This window comes from Chironomus tepperi, unplaced genomic scaffold (assembly GCF_022539635.2).
Source record: "Chironomus tepperi strain 1889 unplaced genomic scaffold, CSIRO-AGI_Ctep_v1 contig_89, whole genome shotgun sequence".
NCBI lineage: Eukaryota > Metazoa > Arthropoda > Insecta > Diptera > Chironomidae > Chironomus > Chironomus tepperi.
In genome coordinates, this window is record NW_027226211.1 from 457,868 (window position 1) to 476,395 (window position 18,528).

Genomic DNA, 18,528 nt, shown 5'->3' on the forward strand with positions numbered 1-18,528 from the left:
TGATGCAGTTTGTCACTCCGTCACTTCGCTACCTCAATAACCACTCACCTACACCTGCTACAACCTCAAAATAACATCAAAGACGCTTCATACATTTCAACAACATCCAATGACTTCAATTCACTTCATTTTCATTAATTTTTAATCAATCGAATACACATTGATGTTAATTTTATAGCTGACTTAACTCTTTGAAACATTCAACTTTTCAACATTATATCCACTCGATAATTTCTGATGTTTATTTCAATCCAATTAATGAGAAAAGATTAATTAAAAATTTAAAATAATATCCTTATTAACAGTTATGGTTTACTCGGAGCATCCGGCTGTGGTAAAACGACATTGCTGTCATGTATTGTCGGCCGTCGAAGGCTTAATTCGGGTGAAATTTGGGTGTTGGGTGGCCGGCCTGGATCACGTGGAAGTGGAGTACCGGGACCAAGAATCGGTTATATGCCACAAGAAATTGCACTTTATGGTGAATTTACGATACGTGAGACATTGATCTATTTTGGATGGATTAATGGCTTGACAAAGGATGATGTCGATGAAAAAACTGATTTTCTATTAAAAATGTTGCAATTACCGAACGCATCACGGTAAGTTTTAATATTGTGCTGTACACATAAGCTCATAAATCTAATCAAACCCAAAATATTAATTAGATTCGTGAAAAACCTTTCGGGAGGTCAACAAAGACGAATGAGTTTGGCTGCCGCACTGATTCACGAGCCAGAATTGTTGATATTGGATGAGTATGTAGCATGCTATTATCCTCATATATATCATCTGATTATTGCATTATTGAATTTGACTTTAGGCCAACTGTGGGTGTTGATCCTGTTTTACGACAAACAATATGGGATTATTTGGTGGATATAACAAGATTTGGTAGAACAACTGTTATTATAACGACACATTATATCGATGAGACACGACAAGCACATAAGATTGGTCTCATGAGAGGTGGAAAATTCTTGGCAGAGGAATCACCCGACGATTTACTACAAAAATATCATTGTGAATCGTTAGAGGAAGTGTTCCTTAAGTTGTCCGTAATACAGAATCGTGGCAAGAGGAGACGATCGTCTATAGCAAAGGAGGTTATTGATAGTATCCAATTACCAGGCATAGCTGTAAGTATAAATTCATATGAAGCCAGTCTAGCCTTTAATCATCCAATTTTTATTCCAGAATCCAGCACTTGACTTAACACACGATGAAGATCATGGCGAAATATCTGGTGAATTTGGTGACAATATATCAATGTCTAGTCGAGGTCCCGATATGGTAACAGCACCACCACACGCTCCACCATTACCACCAGAGGAGGAACCAGAAGCAACATGTATGGATCATATGAAAATTTTTAAAATGCATCACATGAAGGCACTCGTATGGAAAAACTTTTTATGGATGTGGAGAAATTTCGGGTAAGTGTGAATTTATTGTGTGTGCGTATGGACGTTTTTATACGTGTGTATTCACACTAGGCATGGTATAATCCCCTTATGCGGTAGCAAAAAAAACTACATAAATATACATAAGATATTATTATTATGGACCTTTCCATTTTTTTTATCCATATTGAGATGTAGTTGCTTTTTTTGAGTTTGGGAATTTGAGTAGAAGTGGATGTGATTCTGACAGGGATTCTGATTTTGGGTTATTTTTCGTTATTTAGTCTTAAAATCAGTGTTTTTTGGATAATTCCTTTATTTTGAGTTACATGCTCAATAGAAGCCGTCCCCATCTCTTACTAGTCAATGCCCTGAATAGAATAAGTCGGTTACTCGATCCAAAATCCGGCAAGAGATCGAATTCGACACCGAGACAGAGTCACTCCAAACTAAGACTGGATTTCTGATTGAATAACCGATTTTAATGCAATTCTTGCCACTGGTACCTCTAATCATCCCTGAAACATCTGGCATGATGCCCTTTTCAAACCGAATCTGACACCGAGTCAGAGTAACGTCAAGCTAAGGTCTAATTGGGTACCGAGTCAGAGTAACGTCAAGCTAAGGTCTAATTGGGTACCGAGTCAAAGTAACGTCAAGCTAAGGTCTAATTAGGTACCGAGTCAGAGTAACGTCAAGCTAAGGTCTAATTAGGTACCGAGTCAGAGTAACGTCAAGCTAAGGTCTAATTAGGTAACGAGTCAGAATAACGTCAAGCTAAGGTCTAATTTGGTACTGAGTCAGAGTAACGTCAAGCTAAGGTCTAATTGGGTACCGAGTCAAAATAACGTCGAGCTAAGTTATAATTAGGTACCGATTCAGAGTAACGTCAAGCTAAGGTCTAATTAGGTACCGAGTCAGAGTAACGTCAAGCTAAGGTCTAATTAGGTATCGAGTCAGAATAACGTCAAGCTAAGGTCTAATTGGGTACTGAGTCAGAGTAACGTCAAGCTAAGGTCTAATTGGGTATCTATTCGAGAACCTAACCATCCTCCAAGCATCCAAAAGCGCTTCTACTTCAACATAACCTCAAAAATCCCCGAAAACTTTTCCCCTTTCTCATACACCAATGATGTATGTACTTCGGCACGTGAATCATATATTAATACCATACCAAAATTTTTTCTCATTTTAGTGTCATGGCATTTATCATTGGTTTACCAGTAGCTCAAACAATTCTTTTCTGTTTGGCTGTTGGACACGATCCCGAGGGCTTACCACTTGCGGTTGTAAATAATGAAATGTCAGATAAACACTTGGCTCAACAGGAATGTCCAATCTATGAAGGATGTAATTATACAATGTTAAGTTGTCGGTATCTTGATTTCTTGCGAAATCGGAGTATTGAGGTGGTGAGTATGAGGTTAAAATTTAATTTGAAATTGTGAGCTTCAGGCTGTATCCTTACAATGTAGGACAAACATTGTAATCAAATTCCAATAAAATTAGTCCATTCGACAAGCAAAAATCATCAGCAGACCATAAATCCCGTAGGAAAAATTTTTGAAATGCCAAAAGGATAAATTTCCATAATAATCAAAAAATTCCACATAAAGCTCTCAATTTCGCATCTATTCAGTATCTAACAATTCTGTTATTTTCTCTAGAAATTTTACGGCAACGATGAGGAGGCAATTGAAGTCGTACGTCATGGTAAAGCATGGGGAACAATATCATTTGCTCACAATTATACAGATTCACTTGTGGAACGAACAGACTTTGGACATAATGTTGAAAGCTATATTATCGATGGTGCTGACGTAAATGTTCATTTAGACATGTCAAGTAAGCTATTTCCATAAGTAAATTGAGAAATTTACATATAAATACGAATTGCACTTCCTTTTTTTCATACAGATCAGCAAATTGGAACGCTACTATATCGAGATATTCAATATGCCTATTTTGATTTTATTGAAAGCATATTAAAGGACTGCCAATTAAATCCATTGATCGGCAAAATACCAATATTTTTCGATAATCCTATTTATGGTGATCGAATTCCCAATTTTACTGATTTTGCAGCGCCTGGTGTACAATTAACGTGAGTTATTAAAAAATACTATTTACGCACATATTTACAGACATTTATCATCGGTTGTTGGATTATGCTTGCGACTGTTGATATAATGGGAGAGCTGTTGATATTATTAAGGTGTTAATTGATGATATTTAAGAGGATTTTGAGTTGTTTTTGTGGGAATGATTTTAAAAAAAAATTTTACGTGTGGAATCGATTTTGAGTAGGTTGTAAGTATCATTATGTGATTATTGTGGGCGTACCCGGGATGTTGTTTGATGTTTTCTGGTTAAATAGCTCAAAATTGCGATGAAAATTGTCATTTGGATTGGAAGGAAATTGAAAATTGAGCAGGATTTAATCTGGTCCGGGTTTTAAAGCCCGTGCAGCACAATGCGGTTGATTGGACATAGTCCTGTTGCTGTGTTGATAGTACAACAACATGAAGTTGTCCTGAAAACACCGCAAAGGCTGTGTTTAGCTCATTTGAAGGATTTATGTATTTTGCCATATTTTGCTCCTTGACTAGCTTTCTTACTCAAGAAACATCAATGAAGAAGGCTCTGTCGCGGAGCTTTCAAGGCTCCGCTAAAGCTCTTATAACACCAAATGGAAGGGTTCTTGAAATCTTGGCATCTAAAATGGCTGCCATAAGCATTAAAAGCTTAGTTGTGGAGCCTTCTTCAAATGTGTTGCACGTATTGTGATTAAGCTTGCCTTTTTAAGAGTGTGCTGGTCATAATAAATCATTAGTGAGCAGCCTGTGTATTGCAGTTGCATCACACTAGTGTATACCGTATGCAATTACGTGTTATCGATGCTTACCACCAGTCAGTGACAGATGATCATCTACAATCCATTGTCCCTCGTAAATGGCTTAAAAACTCTTTATCACTAGCTCCTCTTTGAAAATTTCTAATACCGAATGCTTCAATGTCTCTATCAACCATCAAAGTGTGTCCGGTCCATTAAAAGTTTGCCCACCACTGCAACTAATCCCTAAATATGCGACTAAATTCATCCAGATCAATAATCCACAAACTTTCTTAAATTTCAACACAAACCAATCTTTAAACCCAAATTTGTACTCAATTTCACGCCATAAAAAACAAATTCCTTCTGTTATTTAAATCAACCGCATCGATTTTCCCCCCAAATACCCAATTTTCTTATTATTTAATTAGTTTAACCAAAACATTCACACACAACAAAAAAATGTTGCTTCCTTTTTTACATTTTCAACAAATCGAAACTAAAAAACTTGTTTTTTTTTTCCTTGCCTCCTTTTCAGCATAATCTTCTTCTTGTCAGTTGCTTTAACATCTGGTGCCATGTTGATCGAGAGAAATGAGGGAATGTTGGAACGTTGTTTAGTATCCGGAGTGACTGGCATTGAGATACTTTTCTCGCATGTTATAACGCAATTTTGTGTCATGTCTTTCCAAACAGCATTAGTTCTTACGTTCAGCTTTTCGGTCTTTGATTTGACGAATCGTGGTGAGATGTTTTGGGTTATTATGCTCGTGCTGGAGACTGGATTTTGTGGCATGTGCTTTGGTAAGTGATAATTTGTCTATTTTGATTATTGATTAGCTTTGAATGGCTTAATGTCTGTCTTAATCTCCTATTTATTCCTTATTGAGCCTCATTCCTTAAGTCTATTTATCAGAGCTTCTAGTCGAGTCTATGAGTAGACTTCGAGCTCTGCCAGGTAGCAGGGCTACCTACTAATTCACCCTCAATCCTCCATTAATACCCACCTGTGCATTAAAGCTGTTCCTATCCTCTTAAAGCTGAATCAAAAATTTCTCTAAATTTTTCCCGTTCTCTTTTTCAGGATTCGTAATATCATGTGCTGTCGACAACGAGCGATCAGCCACGTATATGGCATTAGGATCATTCTTACCATGTGTACTGCTGTGCGGTATGATTTGGCCAATTGAGGGCATGCATCCGTTCCTAAGGGTACCAGCACTCTTCTTACCATTAACAAAATCAACCGAATCATTACGAGCAATCATGCAGCGCGGATGGTCGATTGAAAATCCTGATGTTTATATTGGATATGTATCCACAGGCATTTGGATTCTCATTTTCCTTACAATCAGTATTCTATTATTGAAATTTAAGAAAGGCTAAGGATTTTTTTGTTATTTTATCGCGGATATCTGTAGATTCAATATTTAAGTGTATGGCAATGTGAGGATGAAGAGACTTAGAATGTGGCATGGGTTCCTTTTTTTTATAGAAAAAAAAAGATATAACAAGTCTGTTAAAGCTTTTTTTCCTTTTTTCCACTTTACATACTCATTTTTTTCCCTTCATTCTGTCTGTGTAGATAAAAACGAATAATAAGAATGGAAGGGAAACAAAATGTGTCATGTACATTTTCCTTTCCTTTTTTTGGTCCCTTTCCGCATATTGAATGCTTTAAAGTAACTTCTCTTTTATGTTATTTAATTTATTTTAAGGTTATTTAATTTTTTTTTTTTTGCTCATATAAGTGACTTAAGGCTCCTGTATGTGGTTTTGTTAGAGAACATTATTTGTAGAATAAAATTGGAGCTTAATATATATATTTTTTGATACTGCCCGGTGCCACAAATTGATGTGCTTTAATTTGAAATTATGATGAACAATGTAGGATAATAAGGAAAAGATTGGTTGGCATGCCGGATGTGGTTAATATTATTTTTAGATTTTTTTTTGTTTATAATTTAGACTCCGATATGGAGAGTTCATGCACAAGTATTAAGTTCTTTAAAGCGCTTTGGTTAGGTTTCTTTGGTTTTTTGGATGATGTTAGATGTTAAGGGAGATGAGGAGGTCTGATGAGGAGATTTCATAGTCAAATTGAGTTCGTCGATAGCCGGCGATAGAACCAGTTATAGGCGACATCTGAGCGAGGCCATGGATCGCAGTTGATCTATTGAGTTGCAAAAAGTCATGCAAATTCAAGTTAGTTTTTTAAATGAGCCGGATTGAGTTTAAGTCGACTTCGAACTTTGAGTATAATACAACTAATCAGCACAACATGTCTATTAGGACAGCACTCCATCGCCCTATCAGCGCTAAATTGACTTAACGGCACCGTGACAGATTTCGATTCATTTTTATGGCAAAAATATACTTGGTTGGATTATGAGGGTACCCAGTAAAATTGGACCAAAAACAGCCGTTGCGATGCCGTCTAGACAATTTTTCGCTAATACGGCAACGTGGTGCTACTATAACGAACATGTTCTGCTGTTTGGTCATATCACACTCATAGATCAAAGTCTATGAGTTTTCACGTTAATACGACGACAAAGCTACTGTATGTCCTGATTTTGCTTGGATTCGATCTTATCTCAAGGGGTGATGGCCTGAGTAATGCAATGAGCTTGCTAGGGTACCGTTACGTCGCCGTATTATTGTTAAAATGCAAAGTTCCCATGACGGTACTAAAATTGTTGATTCTGATGATTATTTTTGGCGAATAATGCAGTTTTGCAGAATTGTATCGCTCAAGTGAATAAGTTGGCAAATGGTGGGCAAGTGTCTACACCATTGCATACCAGCATCTAAGAATCTTGGTCTAATTATACATTAATATTGTAAAATGTTGAATTTTTAAATCAAAGTGCTTTTCTACCTTAGATAAAATCACAAGCTTTTTCTGAAAAATCTTTCAATCTACCCATCAAGCAAATAGAAGAATTTTTATTATTATTTTCAAAGTCTTCTCAAGTTTATGATCAGTTTAGAGTTTCAAGTACCTACTCGTACATAAAATTAGCTTTATTAAATGCTAAATGGCTTCTTTTCATCTTCACTTTCTCGCTCTATTAAAAAAAAAAAGTCTCATCTTTATTGTGAATAAAACACAAAGAAAGCACTTGAATGAAAATAAAGGAATAAATAACAATAAAGAATAGGAAAAAGGCGGGAAGAAAAAATATTTTTCATTAAAAAAAGAAGAAAATTCTAAAGCATTAAATAATAAAGTTATCGTAGGGAAAACTTTCAAGTGATTCTTGCGTAAACAATCTTATGTTATTTATTATCATGACTGAGAATTTATAGGCGTGTGATTCCTTGTGGGGAATTTTGGATGAATTGCTTATGTTTAAGCTGTTTTCAGAATCGTATGACAAAATTAGATTCGAATGCCAGCATAGATGCTGAAAAAACTACAGGTCTGTGCATCTGGATGCGCATCTAGAACAATAGAGAATGCAGGGCATCCGGCAGGTCTGCGCATAGGTTTATATGCTGTTTATTAGGAGATTCTGAGGCAGATCTGTAACGTAGACTTTATAATTCGATCTACAGACTTGATTTATCTTCAATCACGTCCAAATCAGCTAGTTTCGCTAATTCTTAAGCTGATCTGTAAAGTAGACCTGATTGATTGATTTACAGACTCGATTAAACTTCAATTACACCTAAATCAGCTAGTATAGGTACCCCAAGTGGACAAAATTACGTTATAACTAGTTTATGACATGTTAATTGTCTAGTTGATGACTTTTTCTAGTTTATGGCATGTAACCGTCAAGTTGATAACTAGTTCTAACTCATTTTTGTCCATTCGGGTACTATACCAGCTCTTACCACCCAAACTATCCAAAAATCCACCAAAATATCTCCAAAATTCTCCGAAGTTCTCCAATATTCCCCAAAATTCCCCTAAAAATCACACAAAATCCCCACAAGTTCCCCCTCAAAACCTCCACAAAAAAAATTCCAAAAAGCAAAGAATCTTAGGCACGGTGCTTGTTAAAAAATATCAAAAAACATTTTTCATGATTAATCGGTTGATATTTTATAGGATGTAAGGCAACAAGCATTAAAATATGATGAATTGCTGAAAGTTTTTAAAACAAAAATTAACTTCTCCTTATGCTCAATTTCTATTCATTAATTAAGTATTTTATACCATAAAATAAATGTTTGTATCTATTATAAAATATGTATTTGATGTAATAAGGGATTTACTTACTAAAAACAAACACACAATTTTGCTACTAAATTTAGGAATGAATATTCAATATTGATTTGATGTTAATAAAAGATAAATTTATTTTATTGAAGAATTTTGGGGAGTTTTATTGATTCTTTTATAGGTGGACTACCTTAAGAGATTGTGGAACTAGCTTGCTGTTATCTGTCATACGTATAGACACTCCTTTGCTTCTTCAGAAGCATTTTCCGAGGAGTTCTGTAAAAGTTGTCATTAGTCGACCTTAGGCCTAGTCTCTTAACTAAGACATTATGTCAAGTTGTCTATTCGAGGTTAAGTCGCTCTATGAAGTAATCAGCAAGACGTTTGGCTCAAATTTGACGTGATAACTTGAAGTTTGTCGGCTCAAATCCTGACATTTCCAATTTAATGCTTTTTTCCAGAGTTTACAGGACTTCAATATGGAATCCGGCCTTTTGGAGCCAAATCTGCTTTTTTCAAGGATTTTTCAAAAATTTAGATACTTCAATTGCTTAATTTAAGAGATACACGACGAAATTGAAGGTTTGAGCAATGCTGTATTAAAGAACAGGTCAGGAACATGAAGTACAATGCAAAAATAGGAACAAAAACTACAAGATTACATTACGAAGTGAATATTTATTGAACGAACCTGAAAATGTCGTGTTATGCTAATTGAAGATCGAAACTAGAGCCTTAATTGAGGATTTAAATATCAGGATCAAAATCTACTGAATCCCAAAATCACATAACATTATTTCTCGGGTCTAAAACCACTAACTTTAATTTAATAAGCACCACAACGCCACTAAATAGTTAATAATAATCACTTGTATTTAAAACATAATTAAATACATCTAAAATTCCAATTACATATGTTTCTTGAACCAAGAACTTGAGTCAAAATATCTCATCTAATTCATTTTACTCTCTCTAAAAGCCACTCGAAAATTTTCAATGTCGACAAAATTAAATTTTTCATGTCAAAATAAAACGACAAAAAAAAATAAGAAAATCTCGACAATATTTTCCTAATTCAATTGAGTTTTCTTCTCATCTGCAGATTCTTCATGGCTTCTTAGCTTTTAGCTAGAGAATAAACAAGACAAGATGAACATGACCTTGACTTCATCATCATGTGAAGCATCAGTTTCAATAATTTGACACTCGAAAGATTTTTTTGATCTTAATATCGTCACTCTTGAATAATATTGAGGTTTACCATATTTAGGCTTTTGTTAGCATTTTGTGGATTTTTGGGATGTACCTAATGCTGTGATTAGGTTGATATTTTATGGTAAGTGGAGGTTTTTTGAATTTAAAGTATAATGCTTGCTTAACTCCCTTAACGCTTATTAAAGAGCTTGACCTGGGCATACTCAGGCATAAAAATGTGCTGTTGCTGCCATAAGTATGAACCTAAATAGTACAAGACGGGTAATCTGTCCAATATCCAGCACATACTGACTTACTAGAGCCATGCACCGATGTGGAGTTTAGGCAACGAAACAAACAAAACGCGTGTCATATCCAACAATACTTCTACTTAAGTATCTCACCATTAATGCCCTTCTGGTCAGATTTCTGAGAATTCGACTGTATTAGCTGTTGGCAATAACGCTTAGTATTTACTGAATTTCCTTGGCTACGAGTCAGCCATTAAGAAGTACTGACTTGATGCACGCGTTAAAAAAATTCATCTTTAGAGACTTACTGATACTAATGGATCTAAAGACTATTGAGAGCTTCAATAATGCTCCTAATGCTTTCATGATTCTCATGTCACCTCATTATTCCATTCTCATACCCACTTATGTCATTAGGCCGGTGCAACTCTGGCATGGTTCCATATTATTGTCACTCCGAATTGATGCTCTACTTTGGATCGATTAACTGACTTATGATCAAGTAATCGATCAAAAATCCGACCCTGATCGGCGTGATTATGACATGACATCATACCAGAGCTATGTCGACCTAGTCCTGAATTTTGGATCGATTAACCAACATGTGCTATTCAAGTTCTTTCCATTTTATTGATTAAAATTAGCCTAAAATTAAAAATACAGTCCACGTACTCTAGTCAACAGTATGAAAATAACAACTAAGGACTAATGCCCCGCATTGCTAATAAACAACACAATTATCTGCGATAACAATCCAAGAAATTTCCAGAACGTCATTTATTCAGCAATCACTTGAGTCCAAATCATTACATTTGGGTTTTTTTGGTATAGGAAACAGCTCTTAATTCCACTGATACGAAACAATCATATCAACATATTTAACTTCTTGAAATCTCAATCCACACGTTGATAATTGAATCAATGACTGTTGCTGTTGATTTACAGCCTGTCCATATCAACACTCGACGACTTAACATTTTGTTAATTGGAAAAACCGAAAGCAGTTCCTGATAAAAAATTTTCGTATAAATTTCTCTGCAAATTACAATCCAAACCAGTTTGTATTAATCACTCACATAAGGAACCAGCAATGAAACTCCTCATCTTGGCAATTTTCGCAATCGCAGCAGCATCAGCTGTTGAAAATTTTGACGGTCCAGAATGGCAACCAATTGACTGGGCTAATGTTGTACCAGCAACAGAATATCCAGGCTTCTGGGACAATACAGTCTTCGCTCAACTCTTCCCAAAGACATCCCGCAACCGTCGTATTGTTGGTGGACAAGAAGCTACACGAAATGCACATCCATACCAAGTCGCTCAAATTCATCAAAGAGCCATCTTACAAACAATGTGCGGTGGATCAGTCATCAGTCCAACAGTCATTCTTACAGCTGCTCACTGTCCAATTAACTCTGTTAGTACAACAGTCATTACTGGTGCACATAACATGAATCAAATTGAGCCAACACAACAAAGACGTACAGTTCAAGCTGCAAATTATCGTCTTCATGCTAACTATAACTCACAAAACTTGAATAACGATATTGCCACAATGATCCTTCCAACACCATTGACATGGACAGCATCAGTTCAACCAATTGCATTGGCACAGGCTAACGCTGGATCATTCGAGAATGTTATTGGTCAATCAACTGGATGGGGACGTGTTGCTGATGGTGCTGGATCATCACCTGTCTTACGTGTTGTTACAAACAGAATTATTTCAAATGCTGAATGTGCTGCCGTTTTTGGTGCTGCTGTTGTTAATCATGCCGTCATCTGTATTGACACAACTGGTGGACGTGGAACATGTCAAGGAGATTCTGGTGGTGTTTTGTCTGTTCCAAATGGTGCAACACGCTTACAAGTCGGTATCACAAGTTTCGGATCAAGTGCTGGATGTGAAATGAGCTTTCCAGCTGGTTTCGAACGTGTGTCAGCACAAATTAACTGGATCAATAACAATATGTCATAAGTACTTGAATTAATTATCAAAGACTGCGTAGAAAATTCAATAAATCATTTTGTGATAAAGTTTAAGTAGGCATATCAAGTGGTTTTATTAATTATCTTATCGGTTTGTGATTTGTCGCTAATTTCAGTGGGTTTCGAGTTATTAATAGTAAGTTTGCCTTATCATAGATTTTGACATTTTTGGAATGTAGTTATTTTAGGTAGTTTAGAGTGTGCTTGAACTTCAAATTGATTGTTTTGATATTTTATCAATAAATCCCTTTGCGTTCCATTACGCATCGTCATTTTCAGCGTATTCTAAATTTACGTCTATTGAAAGTGTTTAAGAGAATTTCCCGAGATATCGTTATAATAGAATTTTCTAGACTGAGACCGAGAACGGGATCGAAAGTGAGACTTCAAGGCAACTTTCAAAGTCTTGTTTTTGACAAATCTTAACCCGAGCAACACAAATGAAAAAGCTCGAACAAATGAAACCTTTCGAGTGAGATTAAAGTTCACACACAAATAAGCAAGATAAATAAGTAATCACTTAAACACACGCTGCCGACTGAGCAACAAATTAACTACAAGTCATAATTTATGACACACCTCAAGTAATAATAAAGTTAAAGCAGCACAATTTGTCAGCATTCATTACGTTTCTAATCTGAACTGCTCAGTATAGTAATGACTATGCACCACTACGTCGTCATGTTTTATACAAAATGCAAAAAAGGCATAACGACCGAGTTGACACGACTCCATTTTAGTGTCTGACTCCCAAAAAGCAAAAGTTAACCCAACTTCAATCAATCAAAAATACGGCACTAGAATGACGTATGTTGTGATTTAAATCCTTTACCATTTTAGAGTCACCGCTGCCCGGACCCGAATTTTGAACTGTGTAACTATTAAGTGCTATTCTGAACTCAGTTAGAGGTGTAATTCTGACATGGACCCAGATTCGATTAAAATCCGGGACCATGTTACAGTCATGGCAGCCGGAAGCCGGACTTTCAAACGATTAGCTGATTCCTGCTATTTTGAACTTCGTTAGAGATGTGACTCTGACCTGCAGCCGAATTCAATTCAAATCCGCCACCATACTAAAGTCACGTTGGTCTGGGTGCAAATTTTGAATCAACTAACTGATTAGTAATATTCGATACTCCGTTATAATCTTCTCCTGCAGTTGGGTCCATAGAGAATCGGGCTTTTAAAAACCATATGGAGTCTGGCTCTCAGAGCCTTGATGACTATGCTTAACTGTACCCTACAAATGCCGTAATAGCCCATTTTAAACCAATTTAAAGACACAAAAAAAATAAGATTTTCCTACGCATACTTAATGAATCATCGTTTATATACCAACCAACAAAAAAAAGAAGTCTCTCGATTAAAATTCCAAAGAAAAGCGCAACCTCTGTAAGAAAATTAATTTAAATAAACCACGGTCTGTCATCCGGCAGGAATAATTGAATTATGAAATTAGCAATCATTGTTATTTAGATAATAAATTTGTGTAAATGACATCAAAAAAAAAAAATATCACAAGATTAATTGAATAAAAAATTTTTTTAGCTTTAGCATCACTTCCGACATTGTTGACTCTTGACTCATTCCATCTTGACTAAGATGAGCTAATAAGAAAAATAATTTGCGTGAGCAAAAGTTGATCACGTTTTGCGTTGTCATGAAAAATAATTTTCTGTTCATGCCTTCTTCTTGCTGACTATGGTTGTGGATATTTACATCAAACGAAATTTAATTAAACGCATTACATTATATGGTAGTGATAAGGAAGGAAGTTTGAATAATTCATTGTTATAATGATAGACATAAAAATTTATGAATGAATATTGAAATTTGATGGAAGTTGCGGAATTAAATGAATAATTGGAATGAAAAATTCGATGATTTTATGGACATAAAGGATCAAAAGTGCAATAATGGCCTTGAATTTAAAGGAGAAAAAGTGTCTTGATAGCTCACTTAACAAGGTGCAGGTCACGAGAATTTATATTGAATTTGAACTCTGGGGTTCGATTTCCAACATCAGCCTGGTGATTATTCAGAAGTTTAGAGCCTTCAGCTTCTTAAGGGCATCAGTGTAATGGCTTTAACTTAAGAATTTAGACTGATGTAAAGTCTAATGCTAGATGTAAAGTCAAGTTACAAATGATGATGTTGCCGAGATCTGTATTCACTGTTGAGAGTGTATAATAGTAGCGCCTGATAGGTAGGCAAACACAGTGTATATGCCAAAAAGCATATCGCTATGCTACAAGTGTTTTCACTGGAACCAGAGCTGGATGTAAACATTTTAATGAACCATAAGCAAAAGCCCAAAAATGGAGGTCTGCACATCTAAAACGCAGTAAGTACAAACCTACGCTTCTTAGCCGCACCCAAGCTTGAATACAAAACAGCTATTCTCAATAAAAAGCCAAACATCCTTTAAGTTGCAAACAAAACGAGACCTTTCCTACATCTGTCGACACCAGATACCTTTTTGGTTCCATTTTCTTTAGAATTTTCTTAAAAAATGTTTACTCAACTGCTGCTAGGGTTACAGCATCGTCAGTTTCTTTCAAGTTGTTTATTTTTTTTGTATAAAAAAAAACAGCACTCGAACATCTCAACAGAAATAAATAATTTTAAGAATGAACCGAAAAGAACACAGCAATAAGTTGTTTATTTTACAGAAATGTCAAATTCAGATTGAAGAAAAAAACATCAAAATTAATTCCGAGAAAAGCTTCCGTTTCCTTTCCATTGATCATTTATGGCGAAAAAGTGAAAATGTCTCAATTTTAATTGAATTAATGCTTGTTGGGTCACGATAAATGTTATTTAAATGTTGATTCTTGCAGGAAGTGAAGAAGCAGCAATGTCATGGTGACTAGAGTGTCAGTCAACTGACTTAAAGGACCCGAGTTCGATTCCTGGGAAAGGATGTCGGATATTAGTGATTTTTCGCTGTTTCTAGTCACATCAACTTAGTTTGTGTATCCACGGCATCCAAATTGTGGTAAGGTCCATTGCATCAGCATATACTGGACCCCCATATTCTCCTAAGTGCGTTACATAATTAGTGAACGACCCCCTAACTGATAGGGACAACAATCCCCCCAAAACACACCTAAGAAGAACATTTTCAGCATAAATTTCCATCATAATCACTTCCACAGATTTAACTTCCATAATCATATTAAGCACATCAGCATACAGCATTCCAGCAACTTTCTTTTTCTTCCTTTCTTCATCAAAATGAGAGAAAATATTCATCACTGTTGATTATACCTCATTAATGTTACGAAAAGCTCATTCCTCCTTACATCCATCCCCCCATCCTAAACCGCAATTGAATTATCGCTTCGACAAATAAGCTCACGAGCAAGCAAATCCATCAGCATCCTCATTATGAGGCAGTAAAAATCAATATAATCAATTTTTAGCGTTGAGAAAAAAAAAGTTGCATGCATAAGCATGAAGATGGGAGGGCAAGGGATGGAAAAATTGTGGGAATTAGGGGTTGAGCCTTAAAAGTCTATAATTTATGCGGCAGTCTTAAGCATACTTACATAGCTGTTCCCAATCAGCATTTTTTTAGGATTTCGTTCATCTTCCACTTCTTGTTTGTGGCTTGTTCTGAAGTCCAACGTTGCCCAGAGCTTCAATTTCGTCATGATCTGTGAATTTTAAATGGCAGGATTCGAACCGATGACTTTCCACAAATCACACCAAATTTGAGCCAAACGCTTAGCTAATCAATCTACTGAGCTGTTCTTAATATGTTTAAGAATCTGGTTCAAGCTTACTCAGGCTGCTGTAGAGCAGCAGAGCCTGAAATCAGCTGTAAAGCTTAATCAGACTATTGCAGAAATTGAAGTCGGCAGCAGAGCTTGCTCGGACAGCTATGGTAATGTAGAACTTGAAGTCGACCCCAATTTTGTATGGTAAAATTGATTTAAGCGGTAATTTGGAGCTTAAAGCCTTAACGTTGACTCGGAAGTCAGCGATAAAGCCAGTTTCAGGCAGCATCTGAGCGAGTTCATGGATCACAACTGATCTATACGTCCAGAAAAGTATGTAACTAAGTGTGGATTACCTTGGAACCTAAAATACCAACAAACAATTCCCATCCCCTGTTCCAATCGATTATGAATGCTATCCGTTTATCCATTCCATATTTATAAGCTGATCAGATATGAAAGTAAGAAGGGGAAATTGATAGTTGCGTTGAATAATGAGATGAATGATGAAAGATGCTTCTTAGCTTCATATTTTTTTCTAATTATTTGATCAAATATTTGCAGTATCGACAACAAGTAGTCGTTTTGCATCACGAGATGAAGATAAGGGATGGGATGGAAAAAAATTGAGATAAGGTAATTTGCTGGAAATGAGGTGGCTGTGGACAGTATCGTAATTTTAAAAATTTTGTCGCACGTTTTTTAATCAAATGAAATTGCTCAGATCCACTGCGGCTATTTAGATGAGACACAAGTTCCAATTCACACAAAAGACACATCCATGATTCAATTTTTATTGAGTTAGTCAGTCAGTCAGTCAGTCAGTAGTGCTGAATCAATAAGGTGTGAGGCAAATGAGCATATTGCCTTATTAGTCTTCTGGGTGAAGAATAAAAGAGAAGAGAAGTAGACGATAGATGAGATTTTGAGATTACAGCCGTCAGGGCATTCATTATTATTCAGGTAACGTTCAATCACAGCAATGGCCATTTGGAATGAATATTTTAGTGAATGTAATCGAATTTCATTTTCTTTTGTGTATGCTGCTCTTTTTTCATCTGTGAGTGAATGTTGCTTATGGTAAGCATAAGATAATATGCCTACTCGATGCTGATTGAAGAGGACTTGTTTAGTTAACAAGAGATAAGCTTATTAAGCGTGATAATGCTTAATTATAAGTTTTCTTTTCATATTCTATGAGAATGTTTGTGGAATTTACGGTTGGGATGACATAGATTCAGAATTATTGTGGATTTTGATGATATTTTTAGGATTTTTTTGGAGGAGGTAGTTCATTAAGGATGTCAATAAAATGGTTTAGTTTGGATATTCTCATATGCATTCAGATCTTATGGAATAAATGTATGATTGAATGCTGTTTTGGAGTAATTCTTTAAATTTACAATGTCGTTAAGCTAGAGGAGGTCAACCTGTATGCTGCAGCACACTAGTGTCACTAGAGTCACATCAGCGTCACACTAGTTTCACAAGAGTTGCATTAATGTCACTGGAGTCACACAAGTGTCGCTAAAGTCACACTGGTGTCACTAGAGTCACACTGGTGTCACCAGAGTCACACTAGTGTCACAAGAGTTGCACTAATGTCACTAGAGTCATACTAATGTCACTAGAGTCATACTAATGTCACTAGTGTACCGAAAAATTGTTTCAAAAATGCCATGAACCCTATGTCATGTGGGTGTCGGTCCAGGTTTGAAGTCAAGGTAAGCCGTGACAGTAAAATGTTCCTCACAATTGCCTCAAACTAAAACCAGCGTGACTCTGACTTGATGCAGTTTTTAAACCGAATTCTTACCCAAGTCAGCGTCAAATGCTTCAAATTTTTTAAAACCCGCTCATAAATTCAACAAAAATGTCTCTGAAATGAAAATTAAATCCCCACCAAAGCTCCTACAATCCCACCACCTTCATCACAACCATAAAAATCCCGACAAAAATCTCAAGCAAAACAAAGAAAATAATTTCTTAAGAACTCAAAGGAATGCGAATAAAAAAAACATCTTTGATATTACCAGCATCTTAAGTAGATAATAAGTGAAGATGACATTTAAAGCATATTAACGCACACACAATAATTAATTTTCACAATTTTTCCATACAAGTAAAATTAATTAAAAATTATCTGCATGTTCGCTGTAAAATCTTCATTATGAGATTAATTAAATAATTATCAAACAAACTAGCGGGGATGGTGGAAATAGAGAGGAAGTCTGAGTTGGAAAATTTTGGATGTAAAGAAGAATTTTGAAGCATTTTTTTGGAATTTTTGAGTTTTAAGACAATTTTAAGGTTATGTTCCTTAGTACGAACATGCTTATTTAGTATATTGAAGGTGAGCAAGCTATCAAGAGCATGTTCCTTGTCTGTAAGGGGTCATATGCTTTATCCAGATTTAAAAACAGCTACAATCTCAGACAGTTGGAATTTTTGAGTTTTAAGACAATTTTGAGGTTATGTCTCTTAACACAAACATGCTCATGTATTGTACTGAAGGTGACCAAGCTCTAGAAAGCATGTTCGTTGTCTATTAAAGGTCACATGACTAATCCAGATCCAAACATACTTCAACTAATCCAAAAACAAATCAAACGGCTGCAATCTCAGACACAGCATCTCAATCACAACCCCTAAATAAAGGAAGCATCCTCAAAAATTTCATCTCATTAAACACGTTCAATATGCGTGCCGATGCTGAAGCGACAATAAATCATAATTATGTTAATTATGCATTTGTTTAATTATTAATTTAATTGTAAAGCTCAAAATAATTGCATGCATATTATTATGTGTGGATGTGATGTGTTTTTGTTGTGAGTTTATTTAAGTCACGTGCAGGAGTTTCTATAAAACATTTTTTTTTTGCATTATTATTCTCGAGGTGTTGTCCATTATTGCAATCATTTGCATTTTATGTTGACTGCATACGACAAGTTTTGGA

General features: G+C 35.6%; 2 protein-coding genes across 2 annotated transcripts in view; both read left to right on the forward strand.

Annotated features, from left to right (window-relative positions):
- Positions 1 to 8,561, forward strand: part of LOC139086888 (ABC transporter G family member 20-like) — a 57,993-nt gene extending 49,432 nt beyond the window's left edge. Inside the window, exons 3-11 of the mRNA XM_070635512.1 lie at positions 306 to 602; positions 669 to 758; positions 824 to 1,139; positions 1,198 to 1,436; positions 2,599 to 2,815; positions 3,071 to 3,248; positions 3,321 to 3,507; positions 4,775 to 5,040; positions 5,321 to 8,561. Coding sequence (XP_070491613.1) covers positions 306 to 602; positions 669 to 758; positions 824 to 1,139; positions 1,198 to 1,436; positions 2,599 to 2,815; positions 3,071 to 3,248; positions 3,321 to 3,507; positions 4,775 to 5,040; positions 5,321 to 5,622 — 2,092 coding nt within the window. The 3' untranslated portion in view covers positions 5,623 to 8,561. The remainder of the gene's footprint in view (positions 1 to 305; positions 603 to 668; positions 759 to 823; positions 1,140 to 1,197; positions 1,437 to 2,598; positions 2,816 to 3,070; positions 3,249 to 3,320; positions 3,508 to 4,774; positions 5,041 to 5,320) is intronic.
- A 2,338-nt stretch (positions 8,562 to 10,899) lies between these two features.
- LOC139086889 (brachyurin-like) lies at positions 10,900 to 11,905 on the forward strand. The gene has a single exon (XM_070635513.1). The coding sequence runs from the start codon at positions 10,946 to 10,948 to the stop codon at positions 11,831 to 11,833; it is 888 nt and encodes a 295-aa protein (XP_070491614.1). The 5' UTR covers positions 10,900 to 10,945; the 3' UTR covers positions 11,834 to 11,905.
- The last annotated feature ends 6,623 nt before the right edge of the window (positions 11,906 to 18,528 follow it).

Bases quoted from the DNA above. Each gene is read 5' to 3' on its own strand.
- LOC139086889 (XM_070635513.1), top strand. From the start codon at position 10,946: ATGAAACTCCTCATCTTGGCAATTTTCGCAATCGCAGCAGCATCAGCT.